Source organism: Clytia hemisphaerica, unplaced genomic scaffold, assembly GCF_902728285.1.
Source record: "Clytia hemisphaerica strain Z4C2 unplaced genomic scaffold, Clytia hemisphaerica genome assembly, whole genome shotgun sequence".
NCBI classification, from domain to species: domain Eukaryota; kingdom Metazoa; phylum Cnidaria; class Hydrozoa; order Leptothecata; family Clytiidae; genus Clytia; species Clytia hemisphaerica.
In genome coordinates this window covers 377563-398756 of record NW_027103372.1, presented here as the reverse complement: position 1 = coordinate 398756, position 21194 = coordinate 377563, and the positions used below count along the sequence as shown (strand labels likewise).

The 21194-nt window shown below is 36.5% G+C and overlaps 1 protein-coding gene across 4 annotated transcripts in view; it reads right to left on the bottom strand.

Annotated features, from left to right (window-relative positions):
* Positions 1-6791: 6791 nt before the first annotated feature.
* The window catches only part of LOC136823432 (focadhesin-like), a 56864-nt gene continuing 42461 nt past the window's right edge, over positions 6792-21194 (bottom strand). For 3 of the 4 annotated variants that reach the window (XM_067079634.1, XM_067079625.1, XM_067079642.1), the window contains exons 22-32: positions 16083-16256; positions 15527-15741; positions 14786-14939; positions 14330-14520; positions 13847-14006; positions 12747-13198; positions 11481-12413; positions 10868-10948; positions 8291-8387; positions 7521-7651; positions 6796-7000 (exon numbers count right to left, since the gene is read on the bottom strand). In XM_067079634.1, coding sequence (XP_066935735.1) covers positions 6827-7000; positions 7521-7651; positions 8291-8387; positions 10868-10948; positions 11481-12413; positions 12747-13198; positions 13847-14006; positions 14330-14520; positions 14786-14939; positions 15527-15741; positions 16083-16256 — 2762 coding nt within the window. In that variant the 3' untranslated portion in view covers positions 6796-6826. Of the gene's footprint in view, positions 7001-7520; positions 7652-8290; positions 8388-10867; positions 10949-11480; positions 12414-12746; positions 13199-13846; positions 14007-14329; positions 14521-14785; positions 14940-15526; positions 15742-16082; positions 16257-21194 lie in introns of all 4 variants that reach the window. The other variant, XM_067079616.1, reaches the window with a different exon arrangement.

The window sequence follows — 21194 nt, the reverse complement described above, 5'->3', positions numbered from 1 at the left end:
TTACTCATCAATTTTAATTTACAAGCTTTTTCACATTGGATTGACACGGATGTGGAGCAAGATGATCAGAATTGATGATCAGGAAGAGGGAAAGAAAATCATCTTTTTGTTTTTATCAGCATAATATAACAATAGGCAGACACTACCCTGAAATGGAATACTGTATGTGTGTGATATGAAACGGAACACTTATGTAAAAATAAAACCTTTAAAACATACAAGTTATTACTCCGATGAAGTTACAATCATCTGTTTACCAAAGTCAAACAAAACAGCACAGTGGGCAAAGTATAATTATCCTCAGGGGACCATTCAAAAAGTACGTACGCTCGAGAGGGGGGAGGGGGAGTACTCCCAAAAGCGTACGAAAGAAGGGGGAGGGGGTCCTTGAGGAGAAGTACGTACGCTTGTAATTTTTCCTAAGCTGTCTTTTTTGAGAGAAAAACGCAATATTTTCACATCAAAAAATTGTTTTTGCGATTGTTATTTTTCATTTCTCCTTTGGTATTTTTGTTCATCTTATAGATTCTTTTAGTTTCTTGAGACTTTGTTATAAATACGATTGGATACCTACATATTCTACTGTTACTAGAATTATTAGGGGGGTGTACTAAAAAGCGTACGTACACTGAAGGGGGGGGGTACATATAAAGCGTACGAAAGCGTACAAGGGGGAGGGGAGTCAAAAACTTACCATTTTCGAGCGTACGTACTTTTTGAATGGTCCCCAGCCTCAAAGTTACACAACAAATATATTAAAAAGCATGATAACTTCCTCACTCTCATCATGTGTTTAAGTAGACGCTAGCATCACTATATTACATGAAGCAAGGTTCTAATGATGTTTGAAATTGTCGCCATTGTTTAGTGAGCCACGACTTATTGGCACTCAGTTAGTATAAAGTCTGTCGTTAATACCAAGTTTATGTATGTGCCTTTTCCTGCAGCGGAGACGGTAAGGTTCTAATTTGTCTACATCTTAAATGACTGAGGACGACGGTATATCAGCACTTTTACCGTCCTTGATTTTGCGGGTCAAAACTGTGGATTATTCATAATCGCTTCAGTCACTTTAACGTTCTCAAAAGTGCAAATACATAAACTCGCTGATGATGCTTCTTTATGACTGTGAGATCACTAGTCTGGAGTCGTCCCTTATGTTAAAAATCAGACACACCGAGTGACTTCACTCATAGAGTACTATCTTCATAATGAAAAGCCTAAGGAAAAATTACACACTTCACTACAGTAAAATAATTAGTGACAATTAAAAGGGCAGCCGATGTAAAACCCCTAATGGAAATGACATCAGCTTTAAACTAATAAACAAAGCAATTAGCAGAAAAAGTTAAGACATACAGATAAGTAAGTAAAACGTCATGTTTTCAACACTCCCACTTGACGTTTTACGTATACAAAATAAAATCTAAATAAATTTCAAATCCGTTAGTCATTAAAGTCATTAAACCTTTTTAACATTAAGTCCCTCTCTAAGTTTTTTCAAATTGAGGTCTTGGGAGTCCTTTGGTTAAAAGGTCAGCAATCATTTCATCAGTAGGGCAATACTCCAAGTCAATTACTTTCTTGCGACAGCATCGCGCACGTGATGAAACTTAATGTCAATGTGGTTTGGTTCTAGAGTGGTGAGTTGGGGTTCTTTGCCAACTCAATAGCTCCTTGATTGTCTTCAAACATTTTTGTTGGATCAGTTTGCTTGAAATCCATACCTTTGAATAAAGTTCGTAACCAAATAACCTCCTGCGTTTGCTTGAGATAAGGCTACATATTCAGCTTCTGTTGTCGAGAGTGCAACGATCGATTGACGCTTGGATTTCCACGATACTGTAGAATTTCCGACTTTGAATACGTAACCAGAGGTGGATTTTCGTGTATCAATTCTCCAGCCCAATCAGCATCTGCAAAACCGTGAAGCAGAATATCTCCTGACTCAGATCCTTCGTAGATCAAGCCATAATCAAGTGTTCCTTTCAAATAACGCAGAACTCTCTTTACGCCAATCCAATGTTGTTTGCCAGGTTTTGACATATGTTGGCTCAAAACTCCCACTGCTGCAGATATGTCTGGGCTGGTACCGATTGATGCATAGGTCAAACATCCGATCGTTGATTGGTAATCCTTTAACTTTACAATCTCCTCATCGTTGGCCAACTTTTCGAACTTCATACTTGGTTCCAGAGGTGTGGCGACTGGTTTGCATTCATTCATATTAAAACGATTAAGCACAGATGAAAGAAATGCATTTTGATCAATAGTCAATCTGCGATTTTTACGATCTCTCTTGACTTGCATGCCAAGGATGAAATGTACCTCACCTTTGTCCTCCATTTCGAAACGTTCCCCGAGTTTCTGTTTCTGTTCTCGAAGAATCTGGATGTTGTTGCAGGCGATAAGTAGATCATCGACGTATACAGCAACGATAAGGGTAAAGGATTTGTCTCCTTCGGTGATTTGTTTTGTGGTAGATACAAGGGTCAGCGTCGTTTCTAGTGAATCCTGATTCTTTAAGGAATTCGTCCATCTTTTCGTTCCAGCATCGGGCAGATTGTTTTAAACCGTAAATGCTTTTTTGCAACTTGCATGCCATATTCGGATTGTCCCTGTTAATGAATCCTTCAGGTTTTTTTTCATGAGATGGTCCTTCCTCAAGATCTCCATTTAAGAACGCTGTCTTTGACGTCCATTGATGCAGTTTCTAAAGTCGAGTTTTCGTTTGTATTGCAAGTACGGAGCGAATTGAATTGTATTTTGCGACAGGTGCGAATACGTCGTTGTAGTCTATTCGGATTTTTTGCGAATATCCTTGTGCTACAAGACGAGCTTTGCATCTTTGAATTTTGCCATCAGCTCCTCTCTTATGTTTGAAAACCCACTTACTTCCTACTAGGTTTTTGTCAGGTGGCATTTCAACCAATTTCCAAGTTTCGTTTTCGATCAATGAATCGTACTCATTTTGGATAGCGTCCTTCCAAAGTTCAGCATTCGGGCTGGACAATGCCTCCTCAATGGTGGTTGGTTCCTCTTCGTCAACTATGGCGATCGATGCCGCATCCATCAGATTCCACCATTCACCAGTCAGGACGTTTAGTCTCTCAGGCGGTCTCCTTGTGCGTACAGGTCTAGCATTTGGGCGATTTTCCGGGTTGTCTTCAGGTTCGTCTGGTTCGGTCGATTCAGGAAAGAATTCAAAGTTTGAATTAGTACCGTCAAACTTTTCGATATCGAAATCCTTTTCCACAAAGGTTACGTCTCGGCTTCGGAACATTTTTCTGGTTTGTGGGTCGTAAAACTTGAATCCATTTTCGTTTGATGGGTAACCGACAAATATACATGAAATCGATTTCTTGTCGACCTTTCCTTTGCGTTTGGTATCTGGAACGTGTACGTAGGACTTACATCCGAAAACTTTCATATTACTCACATCCGGTTTCTTTCGGTGCCATATTTCATAAGGTGTGGTCTCCTTCAAAAATGCTGTTGGACTACGATTCCGGACGTAGCAAGCAGTCGAAATAGCCTCAGCCCAAAATTTAATCGGTTTCTGAGCGTGATGCAACATCGAACGTGCAGTTTCTAAAAGAGTTCGATTCATACGTTCGGCAACTCCGTTCCGTTGAGGAGAATACGGTATAGTCGGTTCACGCGAGATTCCACGGTCGGTGCAAAAACTTGTGAATTCGGTCGACGTATATTCACCACCATTATCAGAACGTAAACGTTGGATAGTTTGGTTCTCTACGTTCAGCCGTTTAACTTTCAGTCCCGTTCGATTCTCGACAAGATTTACAAATTCGGTAAATTTAGCCAACACTTCTGATTTATGCTTCATCATATAAACGGTCGTATATCTGGAGTAATCGTCGATAAACGTAACGAAATACCTGGAACCTCCCACTGAAGGTATGTCCATTGGACCACAAACATCACTGTGAATCAATTCAAGTAATCTCTTTGTGGTGTTCGTCGATTTCTTCGGGAACGGTTGTCGATGTTGCTTCCCCATCGCGCAACCTTCACAGTTTCGATTGACTGTCTCCTTCAAGTCGAAATCAAGGCCGTTGACCATTTCCTTCTTGTTCAGTAATTTTAAGTTGTCGTAGCCGAGATGACCATATCGTTGGTGCCATAAATTGATTTCGTCCATTGCGTTTCCAATATAGCAAGTCTGATCAGAATTTATCGTGTTCAGTTTATAAAGTTTACCGTGTTTCTTTCCGACGCTATAACGTTTTCCTTCGATGGATATTCCGCAAGAGTCTCCCTGGAAATCAACGATATATCCTTTTTCGGTAACAGCCGGTAGGGAAAAAAGCTTGTTTTGGATTTTCGGTACAAAAAAAAAACATCTTTTAAAACAATTTTAACTTTCTCAGTCGTATCCTTAACTGTCAAATGTACATCGCCTTTTCCATAAGAGTATAAAATGCTCTCATCAGCAAGTCTCACTGTTATAGGTTCTTTAAAAGCAACATAATTTTCGATACTTTCTTTTTGGGGCGTCATATGTTGGGTAGCGCCAGAGTCTATCCACCAATTTTCGTCTTCGATTCGATTCGATGATTTTAAAGCGAGTTCGGAATTTGCTTGTACATCAGATACGGCTTCATCTTTTGCGAGTTTGGCTTGACCTTCTTTCCTTTTAAGATCATTTTTCTTCTTGTAACATTCTCGCGCAAAGTGTCCAGTCTTTTTGCAATAGTGACATTTCAAAGTCTTTTTGTCTAGCTTTGAGATCAGAGCTTCAGGTGATGTTGGGCTTTTCTCCGACTTCTTCTCGCTTTCGTGGATTAAACGGTCGCGAACGTAATCCCATGTCAAGTTATCATCCGCGATTGTCTCTAAAGCGGTAATTAGATAATTGTAGTCATCCGGTAAACTGCTGATCAAAAGGATCACAAGATCTTTCTCGGCAATTGCATCGTCGATGGCTTCCAAATGCTCCCCTAACGTTTTGATTTGGTTAATGTGGTTCGGTCATGTCTTGTCCTTTCTCCATCCGTGCGGAGTATAATTTCCGGCGGTAATAAATCTTTTTCGAAAGAGTCTTTTGCTGAAAATGTTTCTCAAGATTTTCCCATGCAGCTGTGGCGGTTGCGGCGGATCGAACATAAATTTGTAAGTTCGTTGCAATCCCGAGACAAATCGCAGCCAGAGCTTGGTTTTCTCGTTTTTTTAAACTTTCGTTTGTCAGCCTCAGTCGCATCTCCATTCAAAGTTTTCTGTACCGTTGACTATATCCCACAAGTCTTTTCCGATTAGATACATTTTCATATTAAACTTCCATGAATGGTAGTTCTCAGTGGTCAATTTTTCAACCTTAAATGAAAAATCTTCAGACGCCATGTTTGTAAAACCAGATTACAAAAATATTCCAGTACTCTAAAAAAACTGTATTGTGTCTGGGCCCATAACCTGTTAAAAATCAGACACACCGAGTGACTTCACTCATAGAGTACTATCTTCATAATGAAAAGCCTAAGGAAAAATTACACACTTCACTACAGTAAAATAATTAGTGACAATTAAAAGGGCAGCCGATGTAAAACCCCTAATGGAAATGACATCAGCTTTAAACTAATAAACAAAGCAATTAGCAGAAAAAGTTAAGACATACAGATAAGTAAGTAAAACGTCATATTTTCAACACCTTATTCATGCTAGACAGTGATATAAGTGATATATGATAATTGTTCTGGGGTATATACTCTCAGGTGCCTTAAAATGGTGCTGAAAAAATTATGCTTCTTCATATCCCCGAAAACTTGATAAATATAGCCATAAATTAGGTGACTTTGAGCAAAACATGGAACTTTTCTTTCGACACCTAAAAATATTTTCAAAAATTAATAAACATAATATAAGGTTCGAGAGTTGGGAAAAAGTCGAAAAATAAACCATGCGGGGATATAATTGTTATCATGTGATGGAACATGAAATTCTGGCCAAAAAGTATACTACAATAAGTCTTATACACAAACACACAAAAAGATATGACCATTTAAAGTTTGAAATCCTCAGAATTTCAAGCTTTATCCGATGATAACAATTATCAGTGTAGAATTCGACTTTAAATATGGTCAATTCTTAGCCTATTTTTAGGGTTAGTAGTTTTGCCTACAAAGTCAGTTTTTTGGCCATTAACTTTTGTCAGGCCTAATCCGCGAACATCCATCTCCATCTCCTTTCAAACCAATCACATGTGGTTGCTTCCCACAAAAGATGCTACCGATCCTAAGGTTCCTGAAGGTTGCCACATTACTTCAAGGGCTGACTGGTAGAAACTGACTGGTTAGAAAGAGACTGCGGAAAAGTCAAACCCTACCTGAAAAATGTCACCCCACCTACATAGGGTTCAACCTGACTTTTTCTGATAATCTGAAAAATCGTCACTATTCCACAGAGGGTGCCAACTATGCCACTACAAAAAAATGGAAATACTCAAATAACTGACGAAATGCATCAAGGAATTTAACGTCAATGTTTTGACGTCAATGATGGGTTCTATGGAGAGGGTTTAGCGCTAAGGGCCCTCAACGGAAACTACAAGTATTTGATCAGGTAAGAAAGCATTTTTTTTGAGCTTAGTAAAAACTCATGACGTATGTATACGTATGCATTTGTTTGAATTGAAATGAGGTTTGTAGTTCGATAAAAATCGAGTAAAATAAAAGTCTTTCTATTGTTTCAGAAAGATCAGAGAGTGGAGCTTGTGGCTAATGGAACAAGGAATCATTGTCATGGAGGAATGAACAACAAGAGCTACAAAACAAATCTTACTATTTTGTTAAAAGTCTTTCTTTTCATTTGATCAGAAGATTTCAATTCCCATAAATAAATGACGTAATGCAATGACGTTGTCTTCAGAATTGAAGCTTTTGATTGGATGAACTAACCACGTGGTATCAATCCCGTCTGGTGATTGGTCGTTGCAGAGGTAGCTGACGAATTTGAAAATCAGTTTCTCAACACTAGTGCCAGTTTCCTGAGAAAAACAAAAAAAATATATTCTAAGTTTGGAATTTAATATACAGTGTAAAGCTATCTTTTTCCAATAACATGGTATAAAATTTTGTCTTTGAAAAAGAAAATTCGAATTCACCAAAAGTAAATGCTAGCCTAAAAATGTAAGCTAGTTTGATTCAGTCACTAGGATAAATCTGATGGTAAGTTGTTAGGGTTCCAAAGCAAACTTAAAATCCGTGAATATAAAAAATATTGAAAGCGCCAAAAATGTTATATTGCCATTAGCCGTGTGTCCTAGCCTTGTGAATACGGGCTTAGTTAACTAGGCTAAGTAAATGCCAGATTGAATGTATTATCGGAATGTTCAGCAGACAGCATATGTTGTAAAAGGTACAGAACTTTGACGTGTATCTTTACAACCTCAAAGTAAAATGCCTCCACCTATCAACCTTTACAATGTAGTTTAAAGTCATGTTAAACCTATTCTCAAGAGCTAAACGTTTCGTGTGTCACAAAAAATAAAGCCAAATAAAGCCTACTTTGTCATCATCCAAGATAAGTCGTTGCTTCATGTGAGCATGAAGTTGATGAAGCGTCGCCATCTTTTTCTCGCTCCCTTTAAATGAAGCTATTCTTGAAAGGAAGTTTGCCAACAAATCTGAATGCTCACCTAAAAGGGGAAAAGTGATACGGTTTTAAAAGTGAGAATTCCAACAAATATATTTTGTTGGACAGATGAAGAATATGTTTAATTCAACTAATGACGTCCCTTCCTCAAAGCGCAGTGGTCCCTAGTAGCGGATTTAAGAATAATGCACCTTTAAATAAACCCTGGAGGCAGTTTCTTAATCCTGGCCAAACAAAAATTTGATCGAAGCTTCTTTGGAAGTGGTACACGCAATGAATTCCCTTGGTGGGTAAAGCTTTGGGTTTATAAAGGTCAGCGTTTGAGAGTGATGGAGTGTATATAGAGAAATACTTCGCATCTATTGTTTCATTTTCAAAACAAAGTTAAAACGCATGCGCGTATTTATAAACTGTTAGTCGTTATTATACACAGTACACAAAGAGGAATGAATACGTAGAGGTCACTTTTCAGCCAGGGTAGTGGATGGTGAAATTTGTCGTTCTTTTTAATGTTGCCTTTCTCCCCCTCACTGACGACAGCGTAACACATTTATTCAATTTGGGAAAAGCTATTGCAAAAAAAGCAATCAACACTTCCAATTGATCTCTGAATTCATGAGTGTCCACTCAAACCAAGATTAAAACTCCAAAAAACTTTCAAAAAGAATCATCTTAAACTTGCCAATCGATTGAATGATCAAAACCAGATATTCCATTTCGATGACGTCGCGATATTCAAGGGTTCTGATCATGACTTCAATCTTCAAGTTCTCGTCAATCTGAAATGAAAAAAAAATTAAGATTCAAAATCGAGCACATAGTATGACCTTTATATACCCTGGCAGACTTTCTCGATCCCAACTAAGCAAAATCTTTGATCGGTGTTTTTTTGGAAATGTTGGTGAAAACATTTTTAAAAAGAAAACTTTATTGACCCATGTCGAGTAGTGCTACCATTAGGGTACCACTTTTCTAACAACTCCGATCAAGATATGGCAGATATAGTTTGGTTTCTTTTCCGGTATATTCATGATATGCACCATTGCAAGTTTTCTCAATGCATCACTTTTTCTATTGTTTAAGTGACGTATTGGGTGGAAAATTCTAAAAGTTCTCAGAAGACTCTCCAGTGGTGCATATCATGAATAAAGGGCAGTGAGTCAGACTCAAAATAGGACTTTGAGTCAGCTCCAAAGTTATCTTGAACCCTCTTATAATTTTTATATGAAATGACCAGACCAAATTCGAATAGTTAGACGTTTGTGTGAAATATTGTTGACCAAATTCTACTACACGCTTTTGAAGTAATCTTTACATCTCCGATCGTGTTCAAAAAAGAATGACATAATTCAACTTTTTAAGTGATGATTTTAAAAAGCCTATAAAATGTGATATTTTGTGGCTACAGTTAAAAAAATTAATTCCCAGGTCCCAAAATGACAAAAAAAATTTTTGCATTTGAAACGAAATTTCTAGTGATCTTCAGTGGCTAGTAATTAGCCTTTAAAGTGTGTGAAAGATTGTGGCTAATTTTTTGAGTGGCTATTTCTACCAACTAATTTCAAAAAGGTGTAGCAACTTCAATTTAAAAGATCAGTCACCCAAATTTTGCAAAGGTTATATTGAATAATAAAGTTTTGAGATTATGTGAAAAAATGAGGGCTATTGATCCTTGAAAGTGAAATAATGTGGTTAATAGACTTAAAATGCACCCAGAGACAAAAGTATTGAATAAAAAAGTATAATCGTGGAATTTGAAATTTTTTGCTTCAGATGATACTTATTGAATGGTTTTGTTTTCATTTTCTAAGGATACAGCATCAGAAATGTGAATTTAAGTGGCTAAATACTCCTTGCAATTGTGATGTTTGACTTGAGGAAAAACGTTTCAACAGGCATTTTACGTACTGACTTTATTCACCATGTAAAAAAGCTGTAATTTTTAAATTTTGGGATATTGTGCTAAATATGTGGCTAATTCCATAGAAACACTTTTTATAATACTTCCTGTATGATTTTGTGTTAAAATGTGTGGTTATTTGCATACTTAGTAACTAGTAGTTTTTCTTCATTTTAAGCCTAATTTATAGATTTTCCCTGTCATTTATTGCCACAATTAATCACATATCAAATTTAAAGAAAGGCATGCAAGGTATCAAAAGAAAGCCAATGAAATTTTCGAAAGTTTCAACAAGGTTATTTTTTTCACTCATGATGTGAAAAAATGTGGGTAGCCTTTTTAACAATCCGGAAATTTTAGCAAGTCTTTTTAGCCACGTAGAATCACAGGGCAACTATTAGTTGATACTTTTGAATTCAGAAAGTGAAAATTTGATCATCAAGCTATAGTCTCATACAATTCAGGTCTTTGGAATTCTTTTGTGAATGGGTGTGGCTACCATTTAAAATAAGGACCTTTTTTCAAAAAAGTGTGAATATTAGCCGCATGATTTCACAAATTAGTAAGTAAATACTTCAAATATGTTCTATTTTTTACTAATTTTTCAAGGGCACCAGATTCATTATTCTCATCACTACTATTTATTTGCTATATTGTTTTTTTAATTACTTAAAAAATATCAATACAGCGAGTTCGAGCCACAATTTTTCACATTTATCACTTGAAATTCTTTCACATAAGTATATCTTAGAAAAATTCAATCTGTGATCTTCAACTTTGAACCAGTTCCAAATGTGGATATTCAATATGTGCTTAATTGAGGCTATTTCAAAAAATGATAGAAAAAGGGTAATATTAGCCTCAAAACTACACATTTTGATAAAAAAGAAATTCCAGTGAATTCCTAGAGTCCTAATCCACAATCCTGTATTTCCCCCTCTCTCATGAAACATTTGCTAAGAAGTTACAAGACATTATCTAAAATCAACAAAAATTGCATTTCTCCAATGTGTCATTCTTTTTTGAACAGAATCCTCCATAAAATTTATGAATGGACAGAGGGCTTTGTTTGAAATAAATGCTAAAATTCTCCAATATGGCCATTTCCTGTTTCTGTAAGGGGCATTTCCAGAAAAAACGTACATATATCGTCTAGAGGGATGTTTAAAGAACTGTGAAAAACTGCCATGTCCATAGGGATAATTTGTATTGCCGAGGGATAAATTTTGTGTCCAGGATGACAATTTGATGAAATTGAAGAAATAATTTATCCTCCACCACCTGACAATGAACAGGAGAGAAGAGCCTTCTAGAAGAGCCAAAGGTATTACAGGTATCACAAAGTATTCTATAACAGACCTTTGAAAGGAGGATATTTTGATCAAGTGATAATTTCTCCAATAATCGAGCAAACAAGTCTTGTGATGTTTCGGTCCAAACCTACAAAATAAATGAATTTTCGTATTGATCAAGGAGAGGATTTTAATCACTCAGAACAGGATTTATTGGATTTGTCTTTCATACTTTGCATGTTGGATAAGATAATGAAAATAGTTATTTAGGTGTGTGGTATTGGCTGGGTGGATGTGTTCGAAATAGCAGTTCTTATACACGGGCAGTGGCAGTACTGGAGCATTTGGTTTTTCCATCATTTGATTTTTAATATTGATTTTGTAGTATATTTTTACTTTTAATTTTAGCTATTTTTTGGGTTCAAACATTTTTTATTGGAATGGTTTTTTCAGTCTTCATCAACAAATCTATATTGCTTCTTCATGTTTAGTATTGAGCGCTAATATGAAAAATGCCGTTGAAACTTTGTAAGCCTTTCCCAGCTGGCACACATCGTTGTTTCGACGTTTTTCTAACGTTCACAGCGTCCATATAACGTTAGAACAACGTTGAAATAACGTTGTGTGCCAGCTGGGTTGTAAACACTAAATGTAATATTTTTGTCCCTAAAAATGCATACCTGTGGAAGTTGTTCAAGTGAAGTGATCATTTTTCGCACTCCTTCGTTGAGGTGAGTGAACGAAGACTGAATAGGTTCTTTCATCTCTGCAACGGAGAGCCAAGATTTCAATACACTCTCCAACATGATGCTCCTATTGTTCTTATTTTTCGTTAAAACAACCAATGGAATCTCTTCTAACAGAATCTTTTGCTTGCTATTGGGTAATACGTGAAGAATGCGTGACACGTGATCAAAAATACGACTCTGGATTGGATAATCGAGACGATTGAATGCCGAAGGTTGAATAAGCGAGGAAAGCCACAACGATAAATCAACACAAGAAGACGCATATGTTAAAACAAAATCAACAACTGCTAGACGAACCTCTTCTGACATACTGGGCTCGTGTAAACGATTCATGACAGGTGTCCAAGAAACAGGTGGTAGTTTCGGACAGCCTGTATCTACAAAAACATCGAGGACAGTTTTGAAGATGTTTGTATCAGAGCTTTCTTCTTTCAGTAAAATTTCAAAAAGGGCAGACAGGTTGCTCTTCTCTCCGATGTACATGTAAGATGATGGTAGTTGACTGGTGAACTTTGAGGACGCATTGGTTGCTAAATGCAGTTCACCGAGTAAGCGAGCACTAATAAGTGAGACCAAGACATCTTTAGAAGTCTCAAGATTCTTGACCACTTTCTTTAAAGCACTTTTCATCTCAGAGGTTTCTGGTGCAGACTGAAAGTCTCCATCACAATGAATATTCAAACAACCCAGGGTCGACAAGACTCCTTTGACCATACCAAGACGGTGTAAAGTTGGTGTTTCTTTTTGGGACATTGATACTTCCCAGGTCTTTAAGAGTTGATTGACTTCCTTCTTGCTGGCGTCGTCACCTTTGCGAAGAACGTGATTATTTAACCAGCCAAGTGATAGATACAAATCTGAAGCCTGGAAAAACAACGCAAAGGCAATAGTACAGCTTCATACTTTATATGAAAGCCTATTGGATGACACCTCAACTTTATAGAAAAGACAACGTTTACAGATAGAGTAATTCAACGTCAGATAGCATGTTTTTAGTAAGTTACACTTTGTTTAAGACTTGAATGAGAGGGAGTCATTTCTACCATTCCGCACCTCCGCCAATCATGAATCCACCCCTATATGCAAAAACATCATGATTCCGGGTCTTGTAATCATTTACGTTTAGCGTGCAAATTTTACGTATATAAACCAAATCTGGATTAACAATACTTTATGGTATTGAAAGGTGAAAATTACCTGAGGTGCAAGTTCAACGTGTTTTTGTAAAATTGCTCGAATTTCAAAAACTTTATTTGTCTTGATGGCTCCAACTCTCTCCAAAGCAACCGTTAGACTCGATAGTCCAAAACAATAACACTGCGCTTGAAGGGCAGTCAATTCCTCCCTCTGAAGATTATTAACTTGCTTTATCAACTGATCAAATTGAGCGAGTATCTCCTCATCGGGTGTTTTCTTGTCGTTCTCATACACCAAAGAGGAGAGCGCTATAAAATATCCAATGATCGCTCCATCTTTCTCGTATTCTTCATCGCCATTTTGAGTGGCAGCTTTCTTTAAGATTTTCATGTATTCCACCATGTTAAATTCTGGGAATGTTGCCATGACACCGGCTGATTGAATTTGTGATAATCGAGACATTAACATGCCGTAACCGATCCCAGTGTAGAAGTGAAGAACTGATGATGTACCTGGGTGAACAAAGGGGGACAAAAATTAAATGCACTTTTTTTTATAAACCAGTAAATTAGTGATGAAGCTCGGCTACTTAAAGGGACATTAAAGTAGTAAAATGTAAACATTGCGCGAATCACGTGTCATTAAAGAGAACAATTAAAATCACGTGTCCAAACCAAACTTGTAAAACAATTGAACAATCAAAATTAGCCATATTTGGTTTGATTTTTTTATTTTGACATGTGACATTTGTTTTGATTTTGTATCCGCTGCATAGTTTGTTTACGAATTTCGCAAGTACTGTTATGTCCCTTTAATATTTGGCTCTTTGAGCCTCAAATTGTTCTAATCCTGTTCTTTTTTTTTTTAAAGCAAGAATTAAAAACTTTCTACACTCAAGAGCTGCAAGAAACCATAGGTTACAAATTCTTCACAAAAACAAACTATTTTACATATACCCTTATTTACAGAATTTGCAACCGAGAAATTTTAGAACAAGCGATATATAAACCCATGGGAAAGTAGTGTTGCGGGTAAAATCTAGTCACTTAGCTAGCTGAAACACATATTTCCTTGAGTTCATAGAAATACTACCATTCGATATTGGAATTAAGAGTTCAAGACCCCCCAGGATTAGGAGAAAGGAAAAAGAATGCTCATACCAGCTTTACTTTGACCAGGACATCTTTCCTTTAAAGTGTTGATCATCTGCAAAATACGACCTGCGTCCAGCGCCAATAGTGGACGAACCATCTCCGAGAGACTGATAGCTGCCGCACAACGTGACACAAATGAGCTAGCAGACGATTTGTCTGAAGACACCTGAAATAGAGAAACGGAGAGAACATCTTTCAAACCGTATGTTCTCCTATCTGCATTTTCATAGGGAAATAAGTTTAACAATTTCTTCGAACAACCGACGGTGAACAACCCAAAGATGTATAGCCGAAGGCTACAGTCAAATCGCCTATAAAAGGATTTAAATCCACGCGATTCGGGTGGTTTTCATACAAACGCTGGATTGGAAGCAGCATTTACCACCAAAATTTGAAAATAGTAGAAAGAAAAGTTAGAAGCCAGACGAAAAACAATCGACTGATTGAACCAGAAGTAGACAATTGAAGTGATAAAGATATATACTGAACCTGTTGGCACCATTGGAATGGTTTCCCATGAATCTTTGCGTTACCATCGAAAACCACGAGGACAGTATCGAAGACTTTCAACATCCAATGACGCATAGAGACGTATTGATGACTTTCTTCTTTCCCCACATTCTCATCCTCCATTGAACTGACAGCGTTGGCAAGCCCCACCAATGCAAAGATGGAGTTTCCTGAGAACGGAAAGAAAAATCAAAGATGATAAAGAAGAAACTTCATTCAGGTGATTCTTACTAAGCTGCTTGTATATCCATACTTCCAGTTTAATTGAAAAACATTATTTTCTATTTTCTCATGACAATAACAAGGCGAAGAGCCCGAAAAATGTTGGGGGGGGGGATAAATGTTTCGAGAGGGACAACTGGACAGTACAAAAGCTTATATATACAAAACTTAAAAATAAAGTTCATCAATTTCACCAACTGTAAGTCATATTACCTTGAACTTTGGGCGTTCCTTTAGCGGCAGTTTTTAATTGGTTAATGATTTGGTCACGTGCCCAATATTTTGCAACACTCACTTCTTCCTCAAAAGACTCTTTGTCTGTGATTTCCCCCTTTTCTAGCTGGATATCCAAGTCTGCTATACGACCCTAAAGAAGAAAGGCAGTAAAAAGAGACTTTAATTATAGGACAAAGCTATACGAATTATGTGTAAAGTTCATATGGTGGAGGTTATTAACTCCTTCAAACCATATAGCGTTTTGAATGAGTTCAACCTCTGTTATTTCCACAAATCTTCAACTGAGATTGTATCAAAAATGTTCAAGATTTCCATAGGATGACGTGTTTCAACAAAAGATTCACAAACCACACGCTTCATATAACACGTAAATTACATGATAACTAAGCCAGATCTTGGTTGGTCCCGATAACAATCCGAAAGTTTTAGAATTCTCTGTTTTTTTCTCGTCTTTTTAATCCAAAAAATTTCAGGTTTTCGGAATCAGCAAACATAAGCGATTTATTCTGTGTTTTTCTGCGACAGGGAAGGGTTAGTAAATTAGCACTTTTACCGACCTCAGTTTTGCGGGTCAGAACTGCGGGTTGTTCTAAATCACTTCAATAACTCCGCTGCCCTAAAAAGTGTAAAAACATAAACTCGCCAGCCCCACCCCACCCAACCCGGCCATACGGTAGACAAAGTAATTATTAAAGTCAAATAAACAAAGTAATATACCTCGATGAAAACTTGATACACTTGATTCATGAAAGATGTCCATAATTTTGATGTGTTGATCACATGAGACCAGTCGTTTGAATTAATGGTGTAGTCTTGAAGTATACTGTTTAGCGTTTGCTTATATCGTTCCATAATAGCTTTCACGTGAATAGGTGATGGCTTGTTAGGGTCCAGACCTCGAATCTTTGGCTCGTAACACGATAAAAGGCTAGCTGTGGAATTAAGATAAATGATAAGAATTTATTAGAAAAATTTATTACAGTATATAGTTCTAATCAATGATGTTGTCCAGGGGCATATCCAATTTATTAGATATTTTGTTTGACGTTTTCTCGAATCAATGCAATGACTAAATATTACGTGTTCTGAAAGAGCTTTCCTGCACTTGTGCTTTTGCAAGATTTCGACCCAGAAAACTAGGAATAAAAGAGAAATAAAACCCCTCTAACCCAAAATCACACCAAGATATTTCAAATCATATTAAATAACTGCCGGTGGACAGGATGGTACTATACGGCTTATAATCAAATTTCGTTCAATAATCTAGACGTACCGGCTAGACCCGGCAAAACTCCAGGTCGAGTTGAACTTTCATAAAGATGACGTAATACATCGGGTACAAATGACGTCATTGATTGTGTTGGCTTCATTAAACTGCGACGTCCAACACCACGGGGGAGTGCATTGATCTCCTCCCTCAAGACTTTCGTTAACAACTTTTTGAAACCTATGATAAAAAGAAGGGGAATGTTAAATGATTGTAAGCTGGTAAAGATTTAATTTTCCAGTTAAGTGTTCCGAGGACTGTTCGATTGTTAAAGACAAGATATTGTCTGGTAGATTAACACCGTCAGTCAATCCCAAATTGAGGAAGATTTTTGTTTTGAAAGTCGATTAAATTTGTATGGTAAAAAGTAGCCCGGGGTCCACTTAAAGCTATTTTTATAGACTGGATGGCGCGATTAAGTGGCCCGGTGGTATATCGTAATATGCTTTTGCTTAGGCGGACTTAAAACTGTCCGCCAGATTTTAGTTGTTCTTTGCAGAGTAAAAATAGGATGAAGCAATGTTTTTATTTGAAAATAAGGGATTGCAAATTGATTAACCTTTACCACGCCGAGGCCGTAAATTTACGTTCTAATATATAGCCGAGGCCGTAAATATACGTTTTTCATGGGGTGTTAAGAAAAGCCGCCCTACCGCCTTAAAGACGCCTTTAAATCCCGGGAAATGTCTCATATGACGGAGAGAAAATGTAAACAAACTATTTTCAATAGTTTGAAACCACCTACTTTCGATTTTAACTGTCAAAACAAACTGGAAAATCAGGCAAAATATTCTTTTGGAAATTATGAGCTCATTGACTGCTGTAACTAACTTTTTATGTTTATTTAGTGGAAAATGGTTTGTTTTATTGGTTGGAAATGTTATGTATTGCTTGTTTGTAGTTTAGTCAGTGTTTGAGGTAAGTTTCTGCCTCCTTATTCTTTAGTATGACGGTACATTAAGGGTGAGGACTGGAGGCTTGTCGGCCGTCATCGACCGTCACCGAAACCCAAGTTAAGGCTTCTGATAAGGCTGCAAAGAGTTTCAAAGTGTATATACTATGTTATTTCTATTGCTTTCATGCTGGTTGATGATAGGATAAGTCATTTTTAGCTGTTTTTAGTGATATTTCCCATAAAAATTACCTCAAGGGGACTCTGCCTTACGTGCCTCTGATTTACGTGGAAATTTTCTCGAAAACCAAGGTTTTCTAAAAATGAATTCTGCCTTTTCTAGTAAAGGTATGATTGTGATTTTTTGGCTAGCAGTTGTAGTTATAATGGTGGAAACAATGAGCCAGAAAATTATGGTATCGCAAATGTTCTCCCCACTTTTTTTTTAATCGGAACTTAAAATTTTGAAAAATATGACAAATTGCGTTTTGAATTTTTTTCAACTCTAAGGCAGAAGACTACTGTGTCACCATTGATAGAGAAAAATCCTTTATTTTAACATTTTTAGAAAGCAGGATAGTTGGGCTTTCCAGAATGGGCTTATTTTTTTGAATCGGTTTAGTAGATCAAAAGTTATGACGGAAAGCGTAAAACTGTCATTTTTCCCAAAAAGACAAGGCGTGCACGGGGTGAAGTTCCCAAAGAGAAGGCGTGGTAAAGGTTAATCATGTTTGTTTCCCATTCTTAATTACATTTTCCACCTCCAAGTACTGTAATTTTTTGTTATTTGGATTTTTAGTGTTTTTCTTTCAAAATGGCGACCTTGTCAAATGCTCCTAGTCTACTTCACTCGACTCAGCGTCATCAAAAATTATCAAAAAGCAAAGCTCAGCTAGAAGTAGACTCTAGTCTAGGTAAGTTGGCAAAAGGTTTTTGACTAATGAAATGAACTTTCATCAAGTTTATGCCCATTATTCAGGCCTTCACAGACAACATATAGATCTTTATACAACATATGTTATTGAAGACTTCGTATTCATTAATTTTCAGGATGAGAGGATTGATTAAAGTATCAAGGTGAGACAAATTTAATTATTATTTTTTATGGGCCGACCGAGACCCAAGGGGGGGGGGTAAGATATGTATGTAGGTTTGTGAGAGAATGAGGTTTTTGCACCTTTTTGACGTTTTATGCCCGTGCAAGACACTGTTTTTCCCACTTTTCAGCCAAAATTTCCAAACTTTGGTATAAATTACGACAATTTAGGATCCTGTGAGGGACATATTTCTTAATTTTGGGACACTATTAGAAACTCAATTACTGTTTTATGTTTTTAACCCCTTTAGGAGACTTTCGAGGGTGTAAAAAAGAGACCCTTATTGCTCGCACATTCCGAAACCCATTTTGCCTAAGTACGAAACAGCACACAAAAGCTTGAGGAACTTTTTCCTAAAAAAGTCCATATTTGTAGAAAATGTCCTCATTTTCCCTACGGATAAATTATTTTGGGTTTTGCACATGACCAATCGTGTGAAATCGACTTGAAAGTCACGTAGGAAACAGGTTATTTTGTAACAGTTTCAAGATCGACCTCAAAGATGGCTTAGGTGACGCCATAAGATGGAAGATCTTTTTGTAAAGTTTCTTTAATCTTGTAAAACAGAGAAAACTATTGGAAAAGATCTCAAAATATTTGGAAACGTATTTCTATGGTCAATTACTCAAGATAAGGGGATGAGGAAATACGAAATTACGTCGACGACATCTCAAATTCATCCCTGATTTCTAAAGAGAGATTCCTTAATTAAAAAATATTTCTGCGTTTTTTATATTATTGTGATAAAAAATAGACGCAAGAAGGGGGATGATTCGTTTGAGGGAATTCTTCAAAAGATAAGTATCATAATAATATGGGAATTGATACCCTGCGAAGATTTTCATGTTTTTTCATTTTTTCATTCAGCGTTTTATTATTTCATCATGTTGGGAAGAAGAAAGCACTTGGGTGGTTTGAAGGTAAGGTTTTCAATGCTTGATTGATTGGTGCAAGGATTTTTAAGAAATTCGTGTTTTTCTACAAAATCCCTTGGATTGGATTAATGTTCACTCCAAATTTAAATCTTTCGCGATTTCGGAAAATTAAATTATCCAAAAGCATAGATGATTTGCAAAATTGAACTCAGTTAAACTTAAAGCTCGCGAATGACCAGAATTGCAAAACAAAGTTACTTTTTTAGAAAACACTCTTTTTTTATAAGAACAATTTGAACCTGAGCCTGGCATTGCTGAATTTTAGTTCAGTTTCATCTACGAATAAGAAAATGGAATACTTTTAAGATCATTATATTGAAAATACCTTTAATATATAGCAATCATTATACTGTAAGCTTACATCGGATCTGATATTTTTAGAAAATTTCCGCTCAAAAGTTTTCAATTCCACGGAAAACATTTGTAAACATTCTATATAGCCACATCTTAAAGTAAAAAGTCATTCACATGTTGCTCTTAGCTAGCCTGCAGAAAAGAATCTTGGGTTTTATAAGGTACAAGATACAGAGGTCATAAAGTGAGATCATACGAAAAAACGAAACAAGAAAACAGAGTGTTGCTCGATATGAATAAACTTGTTTTTATTCATAAGTATAGCATTCTACTTCTAAGCATAGCCAGACTGAGATTTTGGCTTGAAAACAATAGATCTATTGTTATGGAACAATAGAAGTTTAAAGGATATGCCCATGCTTAAGTAAAAAACGTGTATTATTCGGAAAATCCAAGATAAACGAAATCTTGGTAAAACTCAGACAGCTCTTCGGCCAAAATTGGGCAACGCTCAGGTAGAATCTCTTTTAACTAACGAATGGCGCTTCTAATACTACCCATTATTTGGGATGAAGTGTTCCTAACCGATTCAAAAGAATGTTCCAAACACTTGTGGACATTTGTGTATGTCACAGTAGACTTTCGCTATTTGGAACTTCTATTATTCGAATCTTTCTATAATTCCAATCTTTCATGTATTCGAGCAAGTATGATTTCCCATTGGAGTTCGAATAAACGAGGGTCAACTGTAAGTCAACATAATCGGCCTGGAAAAATACTATTGGAAGTTACTTAAATCATAACGTTACATTTAAACCTACTGTTATGCATTTACACGTAACAATACCACAGGCCATCTTGCCAGTATAAGGTTGAAGGCTTTCCTGATGTGCTGAAGAAATTTCATGATAGAAACTAGAAAATTTCGTCCACCATCTGGATAAAAGAAGTATGGGAACGAACGAATAACAAGTAAATATTATCACTAGTCACCTAAAATATATAAATTTTGGGGATTCTGTTCTGATCTTTACACAAAAATACCGCAAAGGGGTAATTTTTCCTGTTTCGAAATGACAATGGTCACGTGGTTTCCCTGTGACCAAGAGCGTTCTACGCTTTTTGTAAACTTTGAGCTTCTTATATCAAATTGGTAAAAGAACATCCGCGACCAAAATTTCTTTTCCCTGCAAAAAGCGCATTAAACTTTCACACTATAAACTAGGCTGCTGGCATCCACTAACGGGTACATGCTCCTATACTACCTGCAGTTTTGTAGAAGTCTGCGATTCAGACTAACTATAAACACGAATAGGAAGGAAATGTCACCTGTAATTAGTTTTTAATTCGAAGTAGAAAGTATCCGTATTTTATTTCCTAAAAAAGATTTCGTAGACGTAAACATACGGCAATTTATTTTGTCGGGTTGTGTAAATCAGAATTTGTACCGAAACGACTTGTACTGGCACCAACTTTAGGTCATTGATCATTTGCTAGGAGTAATTTTAATGACATGTTTTCCGGCTTACAAAGGGTTCCGTGTGGCTTGGCACAATTATTGAAGTAGACAACAACTGAAATTTTCAACAACCGGTTTGCTATTGTCGTTTCTATTTATAAGGAAATACAAAAATAAAAAGTTTATGATGACTTTTTGAGGTTTTTTTTCGGAGGACCTCATTTACATCACTAGACTATTAAAATTTTGTTTGATTTCTAAAATTATTACCTTTGATTTGAAACGAGGCTATCTTTTTGGCCTTGCGTGATAACGAGGCCATCAGGAGAAATGTTGATTTCTTTTTTAGGAAAATCGAAAGAAAACCAGATGGAAATAATTTCGCAATTAAAATGTTGTAATTTTTTCTTGCCTTGCATCCTCTGCTCATTAAATCTTAAA